The 21,044-nt window shown below is 38.4% G+C and overlaps 1 protein-coding gene across 1 annotated transcript in view; it reads left to right on the top strand.

Moving 5' to 3' along the window:
• Positions 1 to 21,044, top strand: part of LOC127448896 (protein MTSS 1-like) — a 77,734-nt gene that overhangs the window by 37,194 nt on the left and 19,496 nt on the right. Inside the window, exons 4-6 of the mRNA XM_051711830.1 lie at positions 14,923 to 15,007; positions 15,125 to 15,216; positions 17,367 to 17,441. Of these exons, the coding sequence (XP_051567790.1) occupies positions 14,923 to 15,007; positions 15,125 to 15,216; positions 17,367 to 17,441 (252 nt within the window). The remainder of the gene's footprint in view (positions 1 to 14,922; positions 15,008 to 15,124; positions 15,217 to 17,366; positions 17,442 to 21,044) is intronic.

Genomic DNA, 21,044 nt, shown 5'->3' with positions numbered 1-21,044 from the left:
GAAAACCATTAATTAGCTTAAAGAATAAGAAAGCCAGGATAAAATTAGCAAAATGTCAGATCGTCGATGTTGTAGTGTGGATGAACTGAAAGCTTTGGTGGCTGAAACCTGGAGAAAACTTTCACCACAGCTTTTACAGAAACTTGTTGATTCTATGCCCAGACGTTGTCAAGAAGTTCTGTGAACGAAAGGATTGCAAACTAAAAACTAAAATACTTGAACTTGTAATCTTTAACGAAGCCATTATCAAGTGGCCAAATCATTTTTTGTCTTAATTTTAAACCATGTATATGTTGTTTTATAATTTAAAACGTAACGAGCTTCTTTTTGTTAAATGTTCTGCGTGAAAATGTGCTTATGTTATCTAAAATACAAGTAGCAGAAGAAGCAGCAGACTTAAAAAGAGAAGCTAAAATAGTGACCGCACAATTAGATGAATCACGGGTAGGGAACTAGGAACTTAAAACATGAAATAAACAAAGCGTAGCTTTATCTAGCACTTAGTGATTTTTCTAAATAAAAATGAAGGTGTATGAATCCTGAGCAGGGTTGAATGTGGAGCCTGTGCTGAGGACGGAGTCAGTGGGTGAAGTGGGTAGGTGTGAACAGTGACGGACTGTGTAGCACGAACACACTGGATGCCTTTGTGCAGGGCAGGCTTTAGTGGGCACCAGCTTAACTAATGTTTACAGAGCGAGGGAAAGAGTGTGAAGTTTATTTTGAACTGTGTCTAAGGAAACAACGAGGAGGGAGTACAGACAATTATACAATGAATCAGGATGGTCGTGCTCTGACATGGGATGAGTTTTGGACAAAAAAAGCATATCTTAGTGTACTGTAGTGTCTGTCTCAAGTTCACACATTAGAAGAACATTGATGATGGGCTGCAAGTTAACCACGATCTTGGGGTTTTTGTCACAGACTAATCACAGCTCACAGTGAAACCTCCTTAGTCCAAAATCCTGCTCCCATAACTATTTTAAACATCAAATATGCTCTGATTGACTGCAATTGTGTCGTGTTCAATAGCATTTTCGCTTTCAAGCCGTAGTCACACTACACTTTGCTCTTTCACTTTCATTTATACGCATCCGAATGTGGGAGACTGGAAATGCAAGCTATTGAAGAAATTTTGCATTCCACTGCACATAAAAGCTCTGACCTGCAAATTTGGATGAAGAGAAGACGTATGACCAATTGAAGAATGAAACGTTGCACACTGACCACTTGGCTCAATATAAAGAGTGCGTATTTCAAAGCTGGACATTTTTATTGTTGCAGGAAAGTGAGTAGACAGTATATCGTAACATTTGGAATATAATATTATTTGTTATTTGTGATTTATTTATTAAAACCAGAAGCCCAAAATGTTCAAATGCTCAAAGCCTAGTACTTCAGTGTGAACTGTGTAAACTCAGGGTAACTTGTCGAGCCTGGTTAGGATGTAACGTGACTAATGATGGACTACACTCTTAAAATGGAATACATAGACTATCAGTTAATTGCCAACAAAAGCCTTCATCGGCCAACTAACAAAAGACCATGCATCTATGTGAACTTCTGCAGTTAATCCAGGATGGACTTCAAAGACATTAGTCATTAATCTTACAGTTCTTACAAAATCTTTGTTTAAACACTGACCCTTAACACTTATTTAGTTTACTAATTTTAAACCATGACTTTCAATGCATATAAATAACTAAAATTGGCATTAATATACATGCTGGTTAGTCAGAGGGGAACTGGCCCCTACAGTGAGTCTGGTTTCTCCCAAGGTTATTTTTCTCCATTAACCATCATCTTATGGAGTTTTGTGTTCCTTGCCACAGTCGCCTTCGGCTTGCTCACTGGGGTTCTAAATACAATTATTATTTAATTATTTATTTTTATACACAATTTACAATCATATTTAATCAAACTACACAATGATCACTCTAAGACTTTATAGTTTCATTTTCTGTTAATGCATTATTTTCTGTAAAGCTGCTTTGAAACGATGTGTGTTGTGAAAAGCGCTATACAAATAAAATTGACTTGACTTAATGAATCTAAAACCATTATGTTATGTGGACCACTTCTTGTTTTTTAAAGACACATGTTGAAACCAAACCCAGTTGTTATGCAATCCGTGCCAACAGATCATCTGCTTGCAGTGGAATTTCGTGAGGAATATCTCATTTTGCACGCTTTATACCACAGCCGCTCCTTACAAGCCATGCACTATGATGCTTTACAGTAAACTCTACAAGTTTTCACCAGAACTTACTTTGCATCTGCTCTGCCTCAGTGCTTAAGGGCATTTGGGTGGCAGACATTTTGAACTCAAATGACCCAGTGATCATCTGGAACACAAGCTGCCTGGAGCTTTTATCTTGTTTTGAGGCTTGTGGCTAAGTGGGCCCCCATGACTCGCATGGAGAAGGAACCAAGTGGTACAAACCCAACCCTGTGATCCAGCAGAGAACATCCTCTTTTCATAGATGCCATTTTAAAACAAGACTCTCAAAGTCAGAACGTATGATCATTGAAGCAATCTCTTATGGCTTCAAATAACATCGACTATCTTGGAACCCAGTGACTGCCTTGGAACTTCTCGTTGTGTTAAACATTAAAGCCAGACATTTTTATATGGTCTTTTTCTGTTTTAGTGTAGCAAGCAAGACTGAAATATTGTCATTCAAGTTGGTATTTTAAGGCATCGTTCACCCACAAATAAAAAAATGGTCATTCTTTACTCACCCTCAGTTTGTTCCAAACTCATATGTCCTGTATTTTTCTCTTCCACAGAACATAAAAGGAGAAGTTAGACAGGTTTATTTTTGTCATACAATGAAAGCATGTAGTGACTACAGGCTTCAAAAAAGACCAAATTAAAGTAGTCCAAAACAATTGTGCATTTATGTTTTGTGTGAGGGAAAAGACCAAAATTTAAGTTTCAGTCAAATGTTTTAAAGGGACAATTCACCCAAAAATGAAAATTTAGTTATTGTTTACTGGGTGTTCTTAAACACCCATATGACTTTCTTTTTCTCAACACAAAGAGAGAAATTGTGAAAATAAAAATAGTTCTCAGTGATGTCTGAGTTCAAGTTTATGGTGACCACCTCTTCAGGCTTCATAAAGGATGCAAAAGTATAATTCAGAAGTCTAATAAATGATTTTATGCAACTCATGCCTTGTTCTGAAGGTTTACGATAAGGTTTGGTGAGAAACAAACCAAAATCTAGTGTATTATTTATTGAAACCCTTGACCAATCGTTGCTCTCCTGTATTTGGTCATGAGAGTGCACAAGAGCAACTGAATACATAGCCCTTGCTCGCAAAATAGGTTGTTCAATCAAAAACGTATTTTATGTATCTAAAAATATGTCCGCCACAGCGTTAGTAACAACAGAACACGGCACAGCTGCACACAGTCCAGAGAACCAAACTAACAAAACATGTCAGAAGAGTTTGAAGTTGAAGGATATATGCATTTCTATGCCTTATTAGCTTGAACCTGAATACTTGGTAATTAAACAGAGAGATCATACGGGTTATACGGGTTTGCAATGACATGAGGTTGAGTAAATTATGACAATTAGCATTTTTGGGTGAAGTATATCTTTAATGCAGACTGTTGTTTTGTCATCTAAGATGGCATTTAACAATTTGATATTGTGCCCATTTCCTTGAAGTCCACCGTGTGCATTTTGCCAGTGTTAAATACTGAAACTCTATGGCAAAAATAATCTATTCCCAATACTGTTTCCACTAAACATAGGCACTGTGTGAAGTTCATTAAGTTTGATTGTGCCAGCCTTCTTGAAAATAATCTTGCTTGTGAAGCAAAAGCGATCTTTTTAAGCAGACATCTCTTTTTATCATATCATATATTCCCACAGTTGGATGGGAATAGCCTGATCTCAATTTACTGACATGGTGGTATGCGTTTAAATCCCTTCAGGCAACCTGTGCCAACCTAAGCTATTTTCAGATTTGTCGAAGATAGCGTTCGGAGGTAAGAGTTGTCTGTTCCAGACCCCTAGTGCTTTAAACGTTGTCCATGTGGGATGAGTTTGAAGTGTTTGTGGGTTTGTGTCAGGAAGAGTTATAGCCAGGGATTAAGGTTTACTGTGGGAACATTTTGGATGAATCATGTATGACGTAGCCATACACCACTTTAGAAAGAATATTGCATAGAATAGAAAGTACATGTAACTCACACTCACGAGTTCTGTTCCTAAACCTAGTGAGCTGCCTACCTAGACAGCATTTTAAGTCATTAAAGTCATTGGCTTGTTCCATTTGTGAAGGCTGTTCCAAAAGTTAGGAAGCATATTTATGATGCCTTGTTGCATTCTTACCGTCAGATATGTCAAGGACAAGTTTTGACTGCATGTGTGGTTGTATGCGTTTGTGCATGTTTTGAGATATAGACAAAGGAAGGATGATATAGAAGACACCTTAACATCAGGAAGCACTGGGGATGCCTTGGTATGCTGTGACAAAAGTCAGTTTGGAGAGGAAGTTTGTCCTCATGGTTTACGAGAGTTTCCTGACCTCAGTGGGGAAGGCAAGCCGTTGACCGTTTCCTTTTGAAATGCACACACGAGTTATACACCCAGTGCGTTGACTTGTAACCGGTGCATTTCAAACCAAACCATTTTTGGTTTGAATTTGAACCCCAGTATAGAAAACGGCATTCACGGTTGGAAGTTTTCTTGACACTTAAGTGGAAATTAACTATGTGGTATGTTGTCACTAGATTAAAACATTGACTGAGGCTAAATAATCATTAAACTACAACAATAACATGCATCATCAAGAAAATGATCATTATTTTTTATGCCATTATATTTAAGCTAATTTGTTTTGCAATCAAAATGAGCACAAATTTGTTTTGTTTTATCTTTGATTTGGACTTTTTGAAAAAAGTTGAGTAATTATGCAAACAAAGCATTATATTTCTTCCACTGTGAATGCCGTTGTTTCCTGTCGAATTCATAGTAGTATAAAGGTGATAAATGGTTAGCTCTGCCAAATGACAGCACTTATCTGTTGACCCGATATTGAAGAACCGATAACCAATTGAGTGTTTAAGTGATTAAAAAAGTCTGAATATCATTAAAAAAAACATTGGTCAATCCGATTATCGGTCTATCTCTACTTTTGGTGTAATAGTTCACACTGACACTGTTTTTGGCCACAGTTGTGCGTGCATCTGTGAGGGTTTTGTTCATACACATGCCTCCTTGATTTGCAATTCATTATCTTCCTGAAGGGCACGCATGACCTGAATGAAGCTGAATTGGCAGCCTTTCAGTCCACCGGTCCCTAAAAGTCCACGCAGGATGGCTGGAGATTCTGCTGACTCTTGTCAGCCTTCATATGTAATGTAATGGTACATAATTTTTTATTATTTGTGGGCTTTTTTAATTTATTTTGTTCATATTATTATTTATTTTTAGGTTTTTATAACAATAACAAACGTTTAGACATTGCACAGAAAGTTATACTTAGGGCGTGTTCACACTTGGCAGGTTTGGTTCGATTAAAACGTACTCTGGTGTGATTGCTCTGTTAGTGCGGTTCATTTGAACAAGTGTGAGCGCTGCCATCCGAACCTTGGTGCACACCAAACAAGTGTACCGAGACCACCTGAACAGTGGGTCTCGGTCCGCTTCCAAACAAACTCTGGTGTGGTTCGACTGATATATGAACGCAACATGGACCAAAGACGTCCAAACGGAAGTAATTTGCCTTATATTGACCTCAAGCATACCTGGTTCTTCTCATCATAGGAGCTATGTTGCCCATTACAGTTCGTTACAGGCGTTGGAACCGCCATCAGCTGTCCTTGTGTGTGCAACGGAGGAATTCCTGGCGCTGTTTTGACTCCTTTACACATTTTATTAGCTCTTCGTTTGTTCTCAGCTGGTAAAAAATGCCACCATATATGCATAAATCCATCGAGCGCATTTAGCCCAGCAGCCAGCATTGTTTTGTATGTGCGGAAGTTCTGTCACAAAATATACGTCATTAAAGCTGTCCAGTCAGGTTGTGACCTTATCCTTATGCCTTTTGTTTTTTGTATCTTTAGGTTCGGTGTTAAAAATGCCAGTGTGAATGCTAAGTGAACCTGGACTAAATGTATCATTTTCTTTTTTGGTCCAAACCAAGAGAACCGAACTATGAGTGTGAACACACCCTTAATCTTAGAAGTACAAATATAAAACCTTTTTTTTTCTTATACAGAACACACTCGCCAACCTTTCAATTGTATTTTTTCAGAGAATGACGAAAACTCTGTATTGGATTCAGTAGGAATAATTTCAGTACGTGTAAATGTTTGCAGATTCTTTTACCATTTGTTGTTTGGTTACATCAGAACTGGTGCAAATGGGCCTTAAAATTTTTTTGTTTAGGAAAGTGTGTCGTTATGTACAATTATGAGCAAATGCACTTAAAGCGTTCTTGCACTACAGTACACGTCTATGCTAATCCCATTTGCTTGCATAAAAAACCTGCAAAGGAGTCCTTAAGCAGCTTCATTAAGACTCTTAATATTTCACTTCCTCGTGTGGGGGTCATTAAGTTTAAGTGGTTTCTCAAAGAGTTTTTTTTTTTTTTTTTTTTTTTTTTTGATGTACTGTGTTTCCAGAACATCCATTGTAGCACTTTGGTGTTCACTGGCTGATTTCAGTACAGTGAAATAGTCATCATTTTATTTCAGTTTAATTCAAGTATGCTTTTTGGAGGCTTTCAGCAATGAATGTAAGGCATTTTATTTTATCACTGAGATTTTATTTTCCCAACAGATCGACGTTAAACCGTGCCATGGAGGGTTTGTGGAGAGAGAGTGAGAACGCTGTGGTCACTGAAAAGTATTGGTCTTTCCACCAAATTAACAAAAGAATTCAGTTGAACTGCAGTGTAATCAATGCTGCAATGCTTTTGACAAGTCAGATATTAATTTTACTCTGATCTGACCTGCAAACAAACATGAAATGAACAGAGGTTAGGTTCAAGGATATGGCCTGTTTCACACATCTGCAGTCGGTCTTTGCTGACGGAAACATAAAACATATTGTATAATAAATAGTGTATTATATTTAACAAGTTAGACCATGTTTATTATTGGTGATTGTCGAACAAATAAAGTAATTATTCTGCTTCCAAGCAAGCAGGTTGTTTAACATCTGCACACATGCAAATTGTATGTCTTGTCATTTCGTCTCCATATATGTGGGTGTGTGTTGTCAAGGTGTGCTATGTTTGTGAATGACTGTCTTTGTCCACAGAATGGCCCCTTTTTAAGCATCATATCACTGACAGCAGAGTGCTTGTTAACTAAGGTTTCATTCACCAGTCTCTCTCTCATTCTGAATGAATATATTGTGACTGACCTGCGATCAGAAGAACTCCATTTAAAAATCTGAGAATGAAACGTAGCACTGTGAATGCCGCACCAGTGTGCTTTCTGTCCTCTGTGGCTGTCTTTATACACCCAGTTTACGTGCAGGGAAATTCAATTGTGGCCAAGGAAAAGCTTTTCCATGAAGAAAACATGGAAAATGTTTATGCTCTAGTCTTGAGCAAACACGATTTGACCGTTAAAGGTGATGAGGACACTAGCTAGGTTTGTGTTACGGAACATGTTGTTTTTTGAGGTTTTATGCAAAAGCTTTACTTTATGTTGAGTTATTATGGAATTTTTTCTAACGGTACAACCGAGTGGAACGTATTTGAGCGCTGACGGAAATACTCTGAAACGGACAGTCTCTCTCCGTCTGTGATAAAGAACGTCTTTGTGTGATTAAGAGTTTAATGGGGATCATACATCATATTGGCAAGAACAGTGAAGAACCTTTTTGTATTAGACACACAGACGTGAGTGTATGCACAAAAGTTGTAATCTGGGTTTGGGGGGACTTATTTTTGTATCAGGTTCTCAGGCCCTCACGTTGTGTGATTGTGTGCATGTTATTAAAGTGGTCATGAAATGCTTTGCTTTTTTTTTTTTTTTTTTTTTTTTTTTTATATACAGTTTTATTATCTTCCCTGAGGTCCACTGTTAATGTCAGTAATTTTGTACCGAAACTGTCATAGTTTAGTAATAAATGATAATTTTCCACCCTGTCTCTGGCACTCGGTTTTGACCTCAGCGTCTCCTATAAACTTAAATGTAAATGCCTACTGTTCTGACTGGCTAACATTGTGCAGCCCCTCAAATACAGTCATATTTGAAACTCAGTCGGAAGAGAATAAACAAGCTCTCCACAACATTATAAAACAAAATGTCAGGGTTTACACATAACGCACATCCAACACATTGCATCCAAATATATTAAACTGTTCACTCAAGCACAGGAGCAACATAATTATCAAATAGTCATGACATGAAATATTCATGAATGAAACTGTTTACTCACGGTTTTGCGGGCATGTCCAAGGGTTTGTTCCAAAACCTAGTGAGCGTCCTCTGGAGGCAGCATTTTAAGACATCATAGGCGTGCTCCCAACGCGAAGGCTGTTCCAAAAGCTAGGTATCTTAATTATGCTGCCTCTTAAGATATCTCGTTTTGGCCAAATTCTAAGGTAGCACCAGATGTATCCTTCCCTGGGTAGGCGATCCCAGAATGCACCATGATGAGCTTGGCGGAAAAATAAATCCAAGATGGCGGACAAAGCGAAAGCAATTTAGATTATAAATATACTTATAATCCATTCAATACTGAAAAATATTGATAAATAACAGTTTTATATTATACAAAATTGACTATTTTACTGAAAATGTGTGTGCGCTGTGCATATTTAGGCTCATTAGAGGATCGCATCGTTTCCCTTGCGTCACCTGCATTAAAATCAGTTGCGAGTCGAGTGTCCTGTGTGCTGCGCAAGGAGTACTATTTGAATGATGCACGGAGCTGCCACCTATGTAGAGCGTTCCAAATAGCTCTCTTATGAGGCATCATTTCAGCAAGGATGCTGCCATAGAAGACAGCTGCCTATGTAGGCAGTAGACAGCGAGGCAGCTCACCAAGTTTTAGAACAGACCCTAAGTGTTTTTAATGGCCCCATTCTTCAATAACAGTTCCTTTGCAAAGCTTGGAGCGTATTATGACTTGTTCACAAGCAGTCCACGCAGATATTAGCTGCACATACACTGTCCATATCACAGTGAAACATGACGCATACACACATGTGCACTGAGGCATCCAACTTGTGTTTGTTTACATACACCAACAATTTAAAATGGCGCAAGAACAGCGAGACGCAGAGCATTTGAATGAAATTGAATGGCATCTCCTTTTCGGTGTTGTAACTTGACACTGCGTCTTTTAAAAGCGGTGTGATAAACATGACAACTGTTAAAGACATCTGTCTAATGCATGTTATATGCAAAAAAAACAAACAAAAAAAAACCCTTCAAAATAGTCCAGATGGGTCCCCTTTGGTGATCAGGAGTAGTTGGTCACACTAGGCCTGTCTCTCTCCCTCTGTTTACGATACGAACTGAATGCCAGTGGGTGGGGCCAAGGGTGCGATGACACATGTTGTGGGGCGTGTAGATACAGCTGAGCAATGTCTCCTGACGTCACAAACACACAGTTTTCAAAACGAGACGTTTCAGAAAGGTGGGAACTATAAATGCAGTTTTTTTAGACTGAGGAGGAAGTTTTGAGTCCTGAAAATTGCAGTATGTTTTTATAGCAGTTACCTCTTATATGTCTAAATATCAAAGAAAATTATATTTTCCATTTCATGACCCCTTTAAGGTTTTGTCTTAAGCCACATTCACACTAATATGTTTTTGTTCAAAAATTCATTGATTTTGGTTTGTTTGTTATATATTTTTGGGGGAGGCTCAATTTAACTTTTAATATCTATTTGTTTATTAATTTACTTTCAGATTCCAAAAAATGTGGCAGTTATTATTCAGTTATTTTGTTAAATAATGACAAAAATTTGGCATTGGATTTGGTGAGAATAATTTCAGTACCAAAACTTTTTTTTATTTCTTTTTTATGCAGGACTTTTATAGCATTGAGAATGCGCCCCCATGCCTTTTTATTACATTATTAAAGCAAGATTACTAGGGATGCACCGATCGATCGTCCAATCTTCGTCTTAAATCTGTGATCGGCCAATCATGCCTAGATTCAGAGCCTTTCTTTTTTTTAATTGCAGCATGCACAAAATCACAAATAAGCTGCTACTCTAATGATTGAATGCTTGCTCAGCCCTTAAAGCATGACATTGCGGACACTGTTGGGTGAGTTCTTGGCAATTCTAAGCATTTACGAATTTACACTTTCAGATATGCAATTATTCAGATGAATTTGCATTTCTGGGGGGAATGGCCCTAGCCCTCACCCTCCGATCCAACAGGTCCCAGACGTGCTCAATGGGATTGAGATCCGGGCTCTTAGCTGGCCATGGCAGAACACTGACATTCCTGTCTTGCAGGAAATCACGCATAGAACGAGCAGTATGGCTGGTTGGCATTGTCATGCTGGAGGGTCATGTCAGGATGAGCCTGCGGGAAGGGTACCACATGAGGGAGGAGGATGTCTTCCCTGTAACGCACACTGTTGGGATTGCCTGCAATGACAACAAGCTCAGTCCGATGATGCTGTGACACACTGCCCCAGACCATGACGGACCCTCCACCTCCAAATCGATCCCACTCCAGAGAACAGGCCTCGGTGTAATGCTCATTCCTTCGACGATAAACGCGAGTCCTACCATCACCCCTGGTGAGGCAAAACTGCGACTCGTCAGTGAAGAGCACTTTTTGCCAGTGCTGTCTGGTCCAGTGAAGGTGGGTTTGCACCCATAGGCGACATTGTTGCCAGTGATGTCTGGTAAGGACCTGCCTTACAACAGGCCTACAAGCCCTCAGTCCAGCCTCTCTCAGCCTATTGCAGACAGTCTGAGCACTGATGGAGGGATTGTGCGTTCCTGGTGTAACTCGGGCAGTTGTTGTTGCCATCCTGTACCTGTCCCGCAGGTGTGACATTCGGATGTACCGATCCTGTGCAGGTGTTGTTACAAGTGGTCTGCCACTGCGAGGATGATCAGCTGTCCTTCCTGTCTTCCTGTAGCGCTGTCATAGCGCCTCACAGTACGGACATTGCAATTTATTGCCCTGGCCACATCTGCAGTCCTCATGCCTCCATGCAGCATGCCTAAAGCATGCTCACGCAGATGAGCAAGGACTCTGGGCATGTTTCTTTTGGTGTTTTTCAGAGTCAGTAGAAAGTTCTCTTTAGTGTTCTAAGTTTTTATAACTGTGACCTTAATTGCCTACCGTCTGTAAGCTGTTAGTGTCTTAACGACCGTTCCACAGGTGCATGTTCATGAATTGTTTATGGTTCATTGAACAGGCATGGAAAACATTGTTTAAACCCTTTACAATAAAGATCTGTAAAGTTATTTGGATTTTTACAAAATTATCTTTAAAATACAGTGTCCTGAAAAAGGGACGTTTCTTTTAATATTTTTCCATCTTAACCAAGTGTTGTACACTATAAGCATTTTGTTTTGTGTTTTCCTCGGTTGAAGCTGCCTCTATAATAATAATAAAAAAAATTAAAAAAAGGCAAAATTATTCCACAATTGTTTTTTTAGAACTTTTCATAATGGGAAGACAGTGTTGACAACTTGTGACCGTAGAGACGTAAACATTTTTTTTTTTATTATAAAAAAAATATGAAACTTACCAGACCACGTGTCCTACTGTTGCATCCACCATGAGTAGAAAGTGGGAAAGGGGTACTCCGATATAGCTGACCATGACATTGTCTGATTTATTCTGGATTATAAACAAATCTGATGGTGCTGATGCAAAGTGAGGACACAACTTCAATAGTTAGTTTTTTATGCAAAATCTAATTTAAAGTTTACTTTGTGTTGTTTGATATCTTACAGATCCCTACCTTTCATTTGATATTTACATATATGAATATAATGTAAATGAAAAATGCTTTGTTTGGCAATTTAATATTGTGACCTCTTGCTGTTGACTGGTTAAGTTACATGTGCTTTTAAGCATGCATTAAAAAAATTCTGATGAAATTATTTAAAAATAAATGTTTTTAATGCCCTAAGTATACACATTTCCTTTTAGATTTAACTTTTTCAATATGTTTATTTTTAAGAATTTCTTGATTTTTAACATAGAGGACTTTTGTATGTAGGACATGTTTTGTCCCTTACCTAAAGAATCAGTGAAAGACTATAAACACCTCATTAAGAAAAAAATTGAACGTCCCCCATTGTGGTTCAGCAAAGCACAACAGTTGCCTTTAATGTGCCTGGAAAATTGGCAAGACGGGTAATCCCAAGAATATACAGAATGTCACAGCTTTATCTGTTAATCTTCTTAGGAATTAAGAGAGAAAAGAGCAAATTTCACACTGTTTTTGAATTTGGCCACAGTTTTATTCACATACTTTCTGGCACTAAAAGGGAGTTACACTCAAAACACCTGCAGTTATAGAGTTTGCCTCATTTAAGCTTCTTTGTTTGACATCAAAGGATTGACACCTGAGACATTTGAAAACGTTTAATGCCCCCCCATTGAGAAATCTTGAGTGTGAAATGTCGCAGCAGTAATATGGTTCATTAATCGTCAACCCGAGGCATCAGGGTGTGATGGGGCCCTCCCACCTCCCCAGCCAAACAAAAAAACATCGGCAGGGAACAGTTGTGGCAATCTGCAGGAGTTGGAGCACAGACACAAAAACACCAGTGAAGTGCATGATATGACATGTCTGGTTGAACTCTTGTGGCAGATGAGTCAGATTTTAGAGAACCTAACACACAGTCACACACGCTCACTGCCCCGGCTACAAACCAGGGAAGTGCAAACCAGGAAGTACCAGGACTTAAAGCGATAGTTCACCCAAAAATGAAAATTCTGTCATTTACTCACGCTGATGACTTTCTTCCATGGAAGACGAGTCAAGAAGAAATGTTGACTTGTTCTTCAGTATTATATTATCAATATTATCTGTATCTCATAGAAATAAATCTCGAAAAGCAAGAAACAAGAAATAAAAAATCTACCATTTTAATTAATGTGTATCAGTGCAATGTGTTATTTTATACTGCAAATACTCTCTGTACTGTCTAATGTAGGTTTGTACATTGACTGACTGAAATGTCCAATGACTAAAACACAGAGCACAAATGTCTAGTTTAAATCTCACGCCATTTCCTCATCTGTCTTTTTCTGTTTTCATTCTTTTAAGAATTTTTTATTTTTTATTTTTTTGGCTCTCATTGGAACTGTTTTGTATTTTGAGAGGAAATGCTACTCGGTCAAGATGTCTATGTTTGTCCTCTTTTCCTCCGCTCCTTTGGGTCAGAATGCCCTGCTGCAGGCACTAAACTAAACTAGGCCAGAGGTGCTTCAGAAATCTGTAGTGCAGTAATGTAATTAAACTGGCCACCTTAATGCCTTTTATTAACGATAATCAAACATGCTTCAAATGTTACTTGGGCATTCATCATTTTAATTACTCAGTTAATTAGAAATTAATATATTAATACTACAATATATGTCAGTATTACTTTGTCTTTTGATTTTAAATTAAGTGTTACATGAAATGAAGCAGCTGTTTTTGCACTGATGATAGACTTAAAGCTAGGGCATGTCGTTCCATCTTGCGCGATTGAGCGCTCAGCCTTTTAAAGTATACTCTTTTGAATGAGATAGCACATGCGCACTACGACTGCTTTGTGATACTCTTTTTGGCACAGTCAATGGCAGGCACATGCACAACCGATGGGTAAAGATGCCCCTACACACGGACAGTCTGCACATGCTGTTTTGATGAGGAAACATGCGTCGTGCACTTTGCGCGAGATGTACCGGCACATGGAAAACTGAAGTATACTTTGGCCTTTGTCATTCATTTGTTATGGATATTCTTAACTTTTGGGTTGCATCCATCAAGTTTCATGTAAGAAAAGAAAATAATCAAATGAGAAAAATTACCTTTTGTTTGTGAAGTATTTAATTCACTGGCTCTGACTATTTAATATATTTAACCTTTTGGGTTGAATTTCCTGTAAAAAAAAAAAAAAAAAAACTAACAAAAAAAAAACCTACATAACCTACATTGTGATATACAATATACTGTTACTGTGATATAAAATTACTCGTATCATGATATATAATTAATTGGTCATAACACCCACCCTCACTACATTCCTTTTGAAAGACAAAACGTATGTTGCAAGTGGTGTGAGACATGTTACAAAATTAAAATTCATATAGATCCAGGGCCTGGGTAGCTCAGCGAGTATTGACGCTGACTATCACCCCTGGAGTCGCAAGTTTGAATCCAGGGTGTGCTGAGTGACTCCAGCTAGGTCTCCTAAGCAGCCAAATTGGCCCGGTTGCTAGGGAGGGTAGAGTCACATGAGGTAACCTCCTTGTGGTCCTGATTAGTGGTTCTCGCTCTCAGTGGGGTGCGTGGCAAGTTGTGCGTGGATCGTGGAGAGTAGCATGAGCCTCCACATGCTGTGAGTCTCTGCGGTGTCATGCCCAACGAGCCACGTGATAAGATGCGCGGATTGACTGTCTCAGAAGCGAAGGCAACTGAGACTTGTCCTCCGCCACCCGGATTGAGGTGAGTAACCGCACCACCATGAGGACCTACTAAGTAGTGGGAGTTGGGCATTCCAAATTGGGAGAAAAGGGGATTAAAAAAAAATAAATCATATAGATCCTTAGTAATAAAAGAGGGAAAGAAAGAATTTAACCATGTGATAAAACTTCTTTAAAAAAAAAACAAATGCTGTTATGCAACTGCTGGTTTTCCCTCTTCGCATTTCTCAGGTTCTGATTGAGCTCAGAATGGCAGATTGTGACATTAAGGGAATTGAAATCAATCAGTTTTTATCTTTGTCTTTTTTTCCCCCTAGGAGCAACGAAAGAGATCGGATCTGCCTTGACCAGAATGTGTATGAGACACAGAAGCATTGAGAACAAACTCAAATTGTTCACCACGTAAGTCTATTTTTATTTTATTTTTTATAAGCTGATTAGATTTATTATTAATGATTATCTCTTACACAACACATTACATATGTATGAGTTTAAATGGTGTGTTTGTGTGTTTGGCAGGGCTCTAATGGATAACTTGATCAGTCCTCTGGAAATGAAAATAGAAGAATGGAAAAAGGTTGCCAGTCAGCTGGATAAAGATCATGCCAAAGGTATCGGCCACTTTCCCTTCACGATACAATCAGAATTCAGCAGGTTTAGTATTTAGTCGTGCTGTGCAGAAAAAAGTTCATTCTGTTAGCCAGAAGGTAAAGTATCATCTTAATCCTTGAATAAGGGTGTTGCAGGCTAACTAGGGTAAAAGGGATGGTTCACTCAAAAATTAAAATTCTGTTATCTACTCAGCCTCATGTCGCTCTAAGCACGTGTGATTTTTCTTTTTACGTGGAACACAAAAGGAGTTAAGAGGTACAATTTCAGGCTGATTTTCTGGCTTTTCTGTACAATGAACATGGTGGCAACCAGCACTAACGATCCATAAAAGTAGTCCATACAACCTGTGCACTATATTCCAAGAGTTCTGAAGCCATATGATGGCATTGTCTGAGGAACAGACCAAAATTTGCCATTATTCACTGAAAATATTGCCTTCTGCCTTAACTCTCAAATCTAATTTATGCTAATGCATGTTCAAAATTAATGTGTTATTGAGACATGCAATCAATTTTATAAATATACACTCAGTGACCACTGTATTAGGAACACCTGTACACCGACTTATTCATGTGATTATCTAATCAGCCAATCATGTAGCAACAGTGCAGTGCATAAAATCATGCAGATACAGGTCAGGAGCTTTGGTTAATGTTCACATCAGCCATCAGAATGGGGGAAAATGTGATCTCAGTGATTTAGAAGTATACTTGAGAAATACTCAAACCAGCCTGTCTGGCACCAACAATCATGCCACGGTCGAAATCACTGAGATCACATTTTTTCCACATTTTGATGGTTGATGTGAACATTAACTGAAGCTCCTGACCCATATATGCGTGATTTTATGCGTTGCACTGTTGCCACGAATAAGTTGGTGTACAGATGTCCCTAATAAAGTGGTCACTGAGTGTATATATACTGTATATATATGTCTGTATATTTAATTTTTGGTTAACTTTTATTTTAAAGGGGTCATATAATAAAGAATCAAATATTCCTTGATCTTTTGAGAAAAAGAGTTAATTGTACTATGAAAACATAATGTATCTTTAAAAACCCCAAACTTTGTCTAGTCACGATGACATAGTACAGAGGATGTAGGATAAATCCTATTATTCCCATGCACCAGAAGAACTTATAAGTCAATTGTGCGAAGGTTTGCCAAACCTTGTATTGTTCCTGGCTGTGTAGCACCTGCCGCTTTGCATATCTTTCCGAAGAATCCCAGTGTTTGAATGAATGGCTGAACTTTATTTTTAACAACATCCCTGGTAATTTCCCTGATCCCTGAGTCCGACCTTAACAATACGAGCAGCATGTTTCAGCATTAATTGTTTTATGAACCTTTTGCAATGTAATACAGGCTTTGTAATGAGGCAAATTTGAAGGACAGGGCAGTTCAAAAACTAAATAGGACTTAACAGCAAACCCGCAGCTTGCGAGCCTGCAGCAAATCATTGTTTCCCATTTACTTAGAAGTCTTGAAGGCACAGCAGCAAAAAGGGCCGGTTAAATTGTAAGGGTGAGGGAGAGGGTTGGAAATGGCCATAAAACATTACATTATGACTGTTTTGATATTTTAATTGTATCTCAGGGAAAAATATTACATAATTAAAAGAAAATAATGATATGACTCCTTTAAGACCAACACTCTTGTAAGCAGTACTTGGTGAACACTGTTAATTATTAAATGGCTCTTAACTCTGCAGGAGTCAGACAGTTATATCACAGCACATAATGGATCATTATTTATAAGAGCAATCCATTATATGTCATATAAAAGATTAGTCGGTCAATAACCACCCCAGTAAAAACACATCTACACCCACACGATCTCCAACACATCTGACTGAGGTCACTAAAGGGTCGTTTTATTAGACGACGTAAGTGTGAATATTTTTTTAGCAGCACTTGCTAAGGCAAGCAGCACTATTACAGTTGTTTAAGGATTAAAAATTTGGGCTGGACTGTCTGTTAGCTGACCAATGAAATTCGAGGGAGGTGTTCTGGAAACCTGTTTGGAAATCATTATTTTTGCAATATTACTTGGTGAGCCTGTTGGTGGAAAAATCACACAATTCAGCTTCATTTTTCAATTGCTCTCATTAAAAAGGCTAATGTTTGTTTTCTTGTCCTTTTTTTCCAGAATACAAAAAAGCACGTGCAGAGATCAAGAAGAAATCTTCAGACACAATTAAACTGCAGAAGAAAGTTAAAAAAGGTAAAAATGACCACAGACAGGAAATCACTGAGTGAAATTCATAGTGCACACCTTGAGTAAATGGTTTCGAAATTATATTACGAGAGTTGCAACAGATAAGTGCGCACACACACACACACACACACACACACACACACACACACACACACACACACACACACACACACACATACCTTCTCATATTATATCAGATCTCTTTGTCTAAACACAATAGGGCATGCCCATGCCTTCTGTTGGCACCACGCCCTGTGCTGTCATCGTACCACACCCCATTTGTCATGATACCACGCCTTATGTTGTCATGGCAACATCCTTGCCAATCTTGCCTCTGCTCAGAATGCTCTGTGAACAGAATGTGTTTGTTCAAAATAGTCTGTTTTCATTTTAAATTTGATATTATAAATTATCTTGATGTACAGACAAACAAAACAGCTAAGATAATACATGTAAATAGTTATAATATATGTCAAGAACATGTCCAAGTCCCATTTTCCCCTTTTATTTAATTAAAATAATAATAATAATAATAATTAATAATTATTTCTTTCTTTTGATTCCTTGGTGAAATGTGGCCTGAATATATTTTCTTGAGATTTACCCCTTTATATTAAATAGTTCACAGAGATTTGATTACCATTTGAATACATTTGCCTTAATTTTGAGAGTGGTAGAAAGTGTCATGAAACAAGTTATCATAAGGGAAGAGGAATAGAGAGAGCAAGAGAGCTGTTGGTGTTTATGCAGATGCGTTCTGTCATTATAGTGGATGTTGACTGCTTTAGTTATGTGTGCTTGTATGTGGGTCGCAGTAAGAGGCTAAACAGTCACTCATCATTCACACCCGCAGAGGTCTGTTTGAGGGGTCAACACTCCCTCTTGCTTACTCAACATTTTTAGAGGGTGGATCAAATGACTTCCGAAACATCAATTTGCTATGTCCTAATATATGTTTATCAGTGTGTACATGTGCGTATACTTAAAAAAAAAAAAAAAAAAAAAAAAAAAATAGCTTTTAAAGAAATTAGCTGTTTTTGACAGAACATTGTCAACAAAATTGCCCATAGCTCAAGACCACTGACATACACACGATCAGAGAGGAAAGAGAATCTATGATTTCTTTACTTGTCAGTGGTGATATGAAACCTATTATTTATACTGGCTATAATTTTAGATGTTTTCTGAAAATTTGGTAGTTTAAGTTGCAAAGTATTTTAGAACATCAAAATGGCTGAATCCAACCCAAATCATCACTTAAGCCTGTAGGACCGCCAACCATGTGTCATCAAATGTGTGCCAGTTTGCGGGGAAAATGGTCTTATCTCGAAACAGTCAGTTTTACAAGGTCTGAATCATTGTCTGTGTTAGAGACAGCGGGCCGAATAAAGTGTTAGTGTAAGTGAATCAGAGGCCCGTGCTTTTGTATTCAATAAACCCATCCCAGCACTGGTTGATTTACTGCCATAACTTGCACAGATGGTTAGAAAATGAAAATAAATCTCAGTTTTTCAACCCGTGCATCTTATCACGTGGCTCGTGTGGAGGCTTCACGCCATCCACCGCGGCATCCACGCACATCTCACCACGCACCTCACCATGAGCGAACCACATTATAGCGACCACGAAGAGGTTACCCCATGTGACTCTACCCTCCCTAGCAACCTGGCCAATTTGGTTGCTTAGGAGGCCTGGCTGGAGTCACTCAGCACGCCCTGGGATTTGAACTCGCGACTCCAGGGGTGGTAGTCAGCGTCTTTACCACTGAGCTACCCAGGCCCCCTATCCTCACTTCTATCCTCCTTTTCTACCTATATCATATTCAGGCCAGGGTTGCATATCATCGCATCTTGATAACACTGACCCCTTTTTTTTTTTTTTTTTTTTTTTTTACCACAGCTGACAAAACATTGAAATATATCTTTCTTTTGCTCTACTGCACAGCTGTCTCCTCCACATGTTTATGGAGAGGTGTTTGGTAATGACATCATAGTTTCCAACCTCTTTTAGACCTGAGGGAATGTCTCTCTGGCACACACACTCACACCTTTGTCTGAATGGCTCTGGGTTATTTTCCCTTCATCTCCAATTACTCCAATTGTTTAAATGAGCTTTTTTTGTTTTATGTTTACATACTGTGTAGCTGTGACTTGCGTTATTCCTCTTGGTTCTACTTCATAATCAAGTTTATGTGCTCATTGTTAATTCTTGATTTAATTCATTTATATACAGACCTACTGACCTTTGCCCTTTAAACTTAAGATGACCCCACCAATAAGCTGCCACTACCCTGCCCAGGTTTACTTTAAACCTTCACTTCAGGCCATTTAAAGGTGTATCACACACACTCACACTCCAGCAAAAGGTCATTGCACTTGAGGGCCAAGGTTCATATTTTTTCCTGGAAGTTCAGAGGATTTATATGAGTTTTGCAACACTGAAAAGAAAGTGGAATTGCATAAATTCCAAAAATGCATACACAGCATTTAGAGTTACTGACCACGTTCACATGCACTTAAGAAAACTGTTTATACCAGGATTTTTGCAGAAAGTAGCGTTCTGATATGTCATGTAAACAAGAATGCTGATTTCCTTACATCGATTAAGAGGAAGCGGTTTAACACACCCAGGTTTCTCCCGGACAGTGTGGCTTATTGTGGTCATGTAAACGCATATGCAGCATTTCTACAGGTTTTTGAGGAGTGTGCATATGCGTGATCAGACCAGATAACAAACGTCATAGGATGGAGCCCAGCAACAAGTCAACACAGTGGAAAGAATTCAACATTTCTGGGAGTACAGTGGGGAAAAGCACATACACTATGCCCATTTATACATACCAATGCAAAATTTCGGCTGTCCCTCACATTTGCGTATATGCGCTAGTACAATTGGGGAACCACAGAGTTTTACGTAAGAGTGAAACCCCACTATTGCAGTGCAGTTCAGCTGCTGGTAGCGATAGAAACAAACACGGCAACAACTCTGGAATGTCTCGAAATTAAGCAAAGCAACTGATAATCAACACGAGAAGCAACACGTTTCTGTGGAGACAGCTGCTTACTGACTGAGCCGCATGTATATGGGAGTAAAGAGAAAGCTGTGAACAGAGCTTGTGTGTAAACCCATACACCGATTTAGAGCCTTATGCTGCTTTCTCAAAATAAACGGCTTTCTGGTGTCCATGTAAACTTTGTCACAGTTGGAATAATGGGATATTTTGAATAGCTTCTATGATGCATTTTAAATGTCCATTTAGAAAGCTTTTCTGTTGTTTACCCATTATTTACCCGTAATCTGATTCTATTATTCAATTAGGAAACAAATCTGAACACAGGATGTTTTCTCTGATTGTTAATAAACCCTCACTGTGTTGAATAAAAATGATCATTGTACAAATATTTACCAATATTTTTTGCCCTAAGTGTTTGGCATTTAAAGGTGCACAAATATTTTTATTGTTTTTATTTTTTTCACTGGCTGATATGACAGTGGTCTTGGATGTCATACTGACACTTATTGGCATGGATCCAGCATCTTAAGTGAATAAATCAGTGTAAGTGTGCGTCATTTAAAAAAATGCTTTTTTTAGTTGTTAACATGCACCTT

The sequence above is a fragment of the Myxocyprinus asiaticus genome, chromosome 12 (genome assembly GCF_019703515.2).
Source record: "Myxocyprinus asiaticus isolate MX2 ecotype Aquarium Trade chromosome 12, UBuf_Myxa_2, whole genome shotgun sequence".
NCBI classification, from domain to species: Eukaryota; Metazoa; Chordata; class Actinopteri; order Cypriniformes; family Catostomidae; genus Myxocyprinus; species Myxocyprinus asiaticus.
This window is presented reverse-complemented; position numbering and strand designations above follow the sequence as displayed.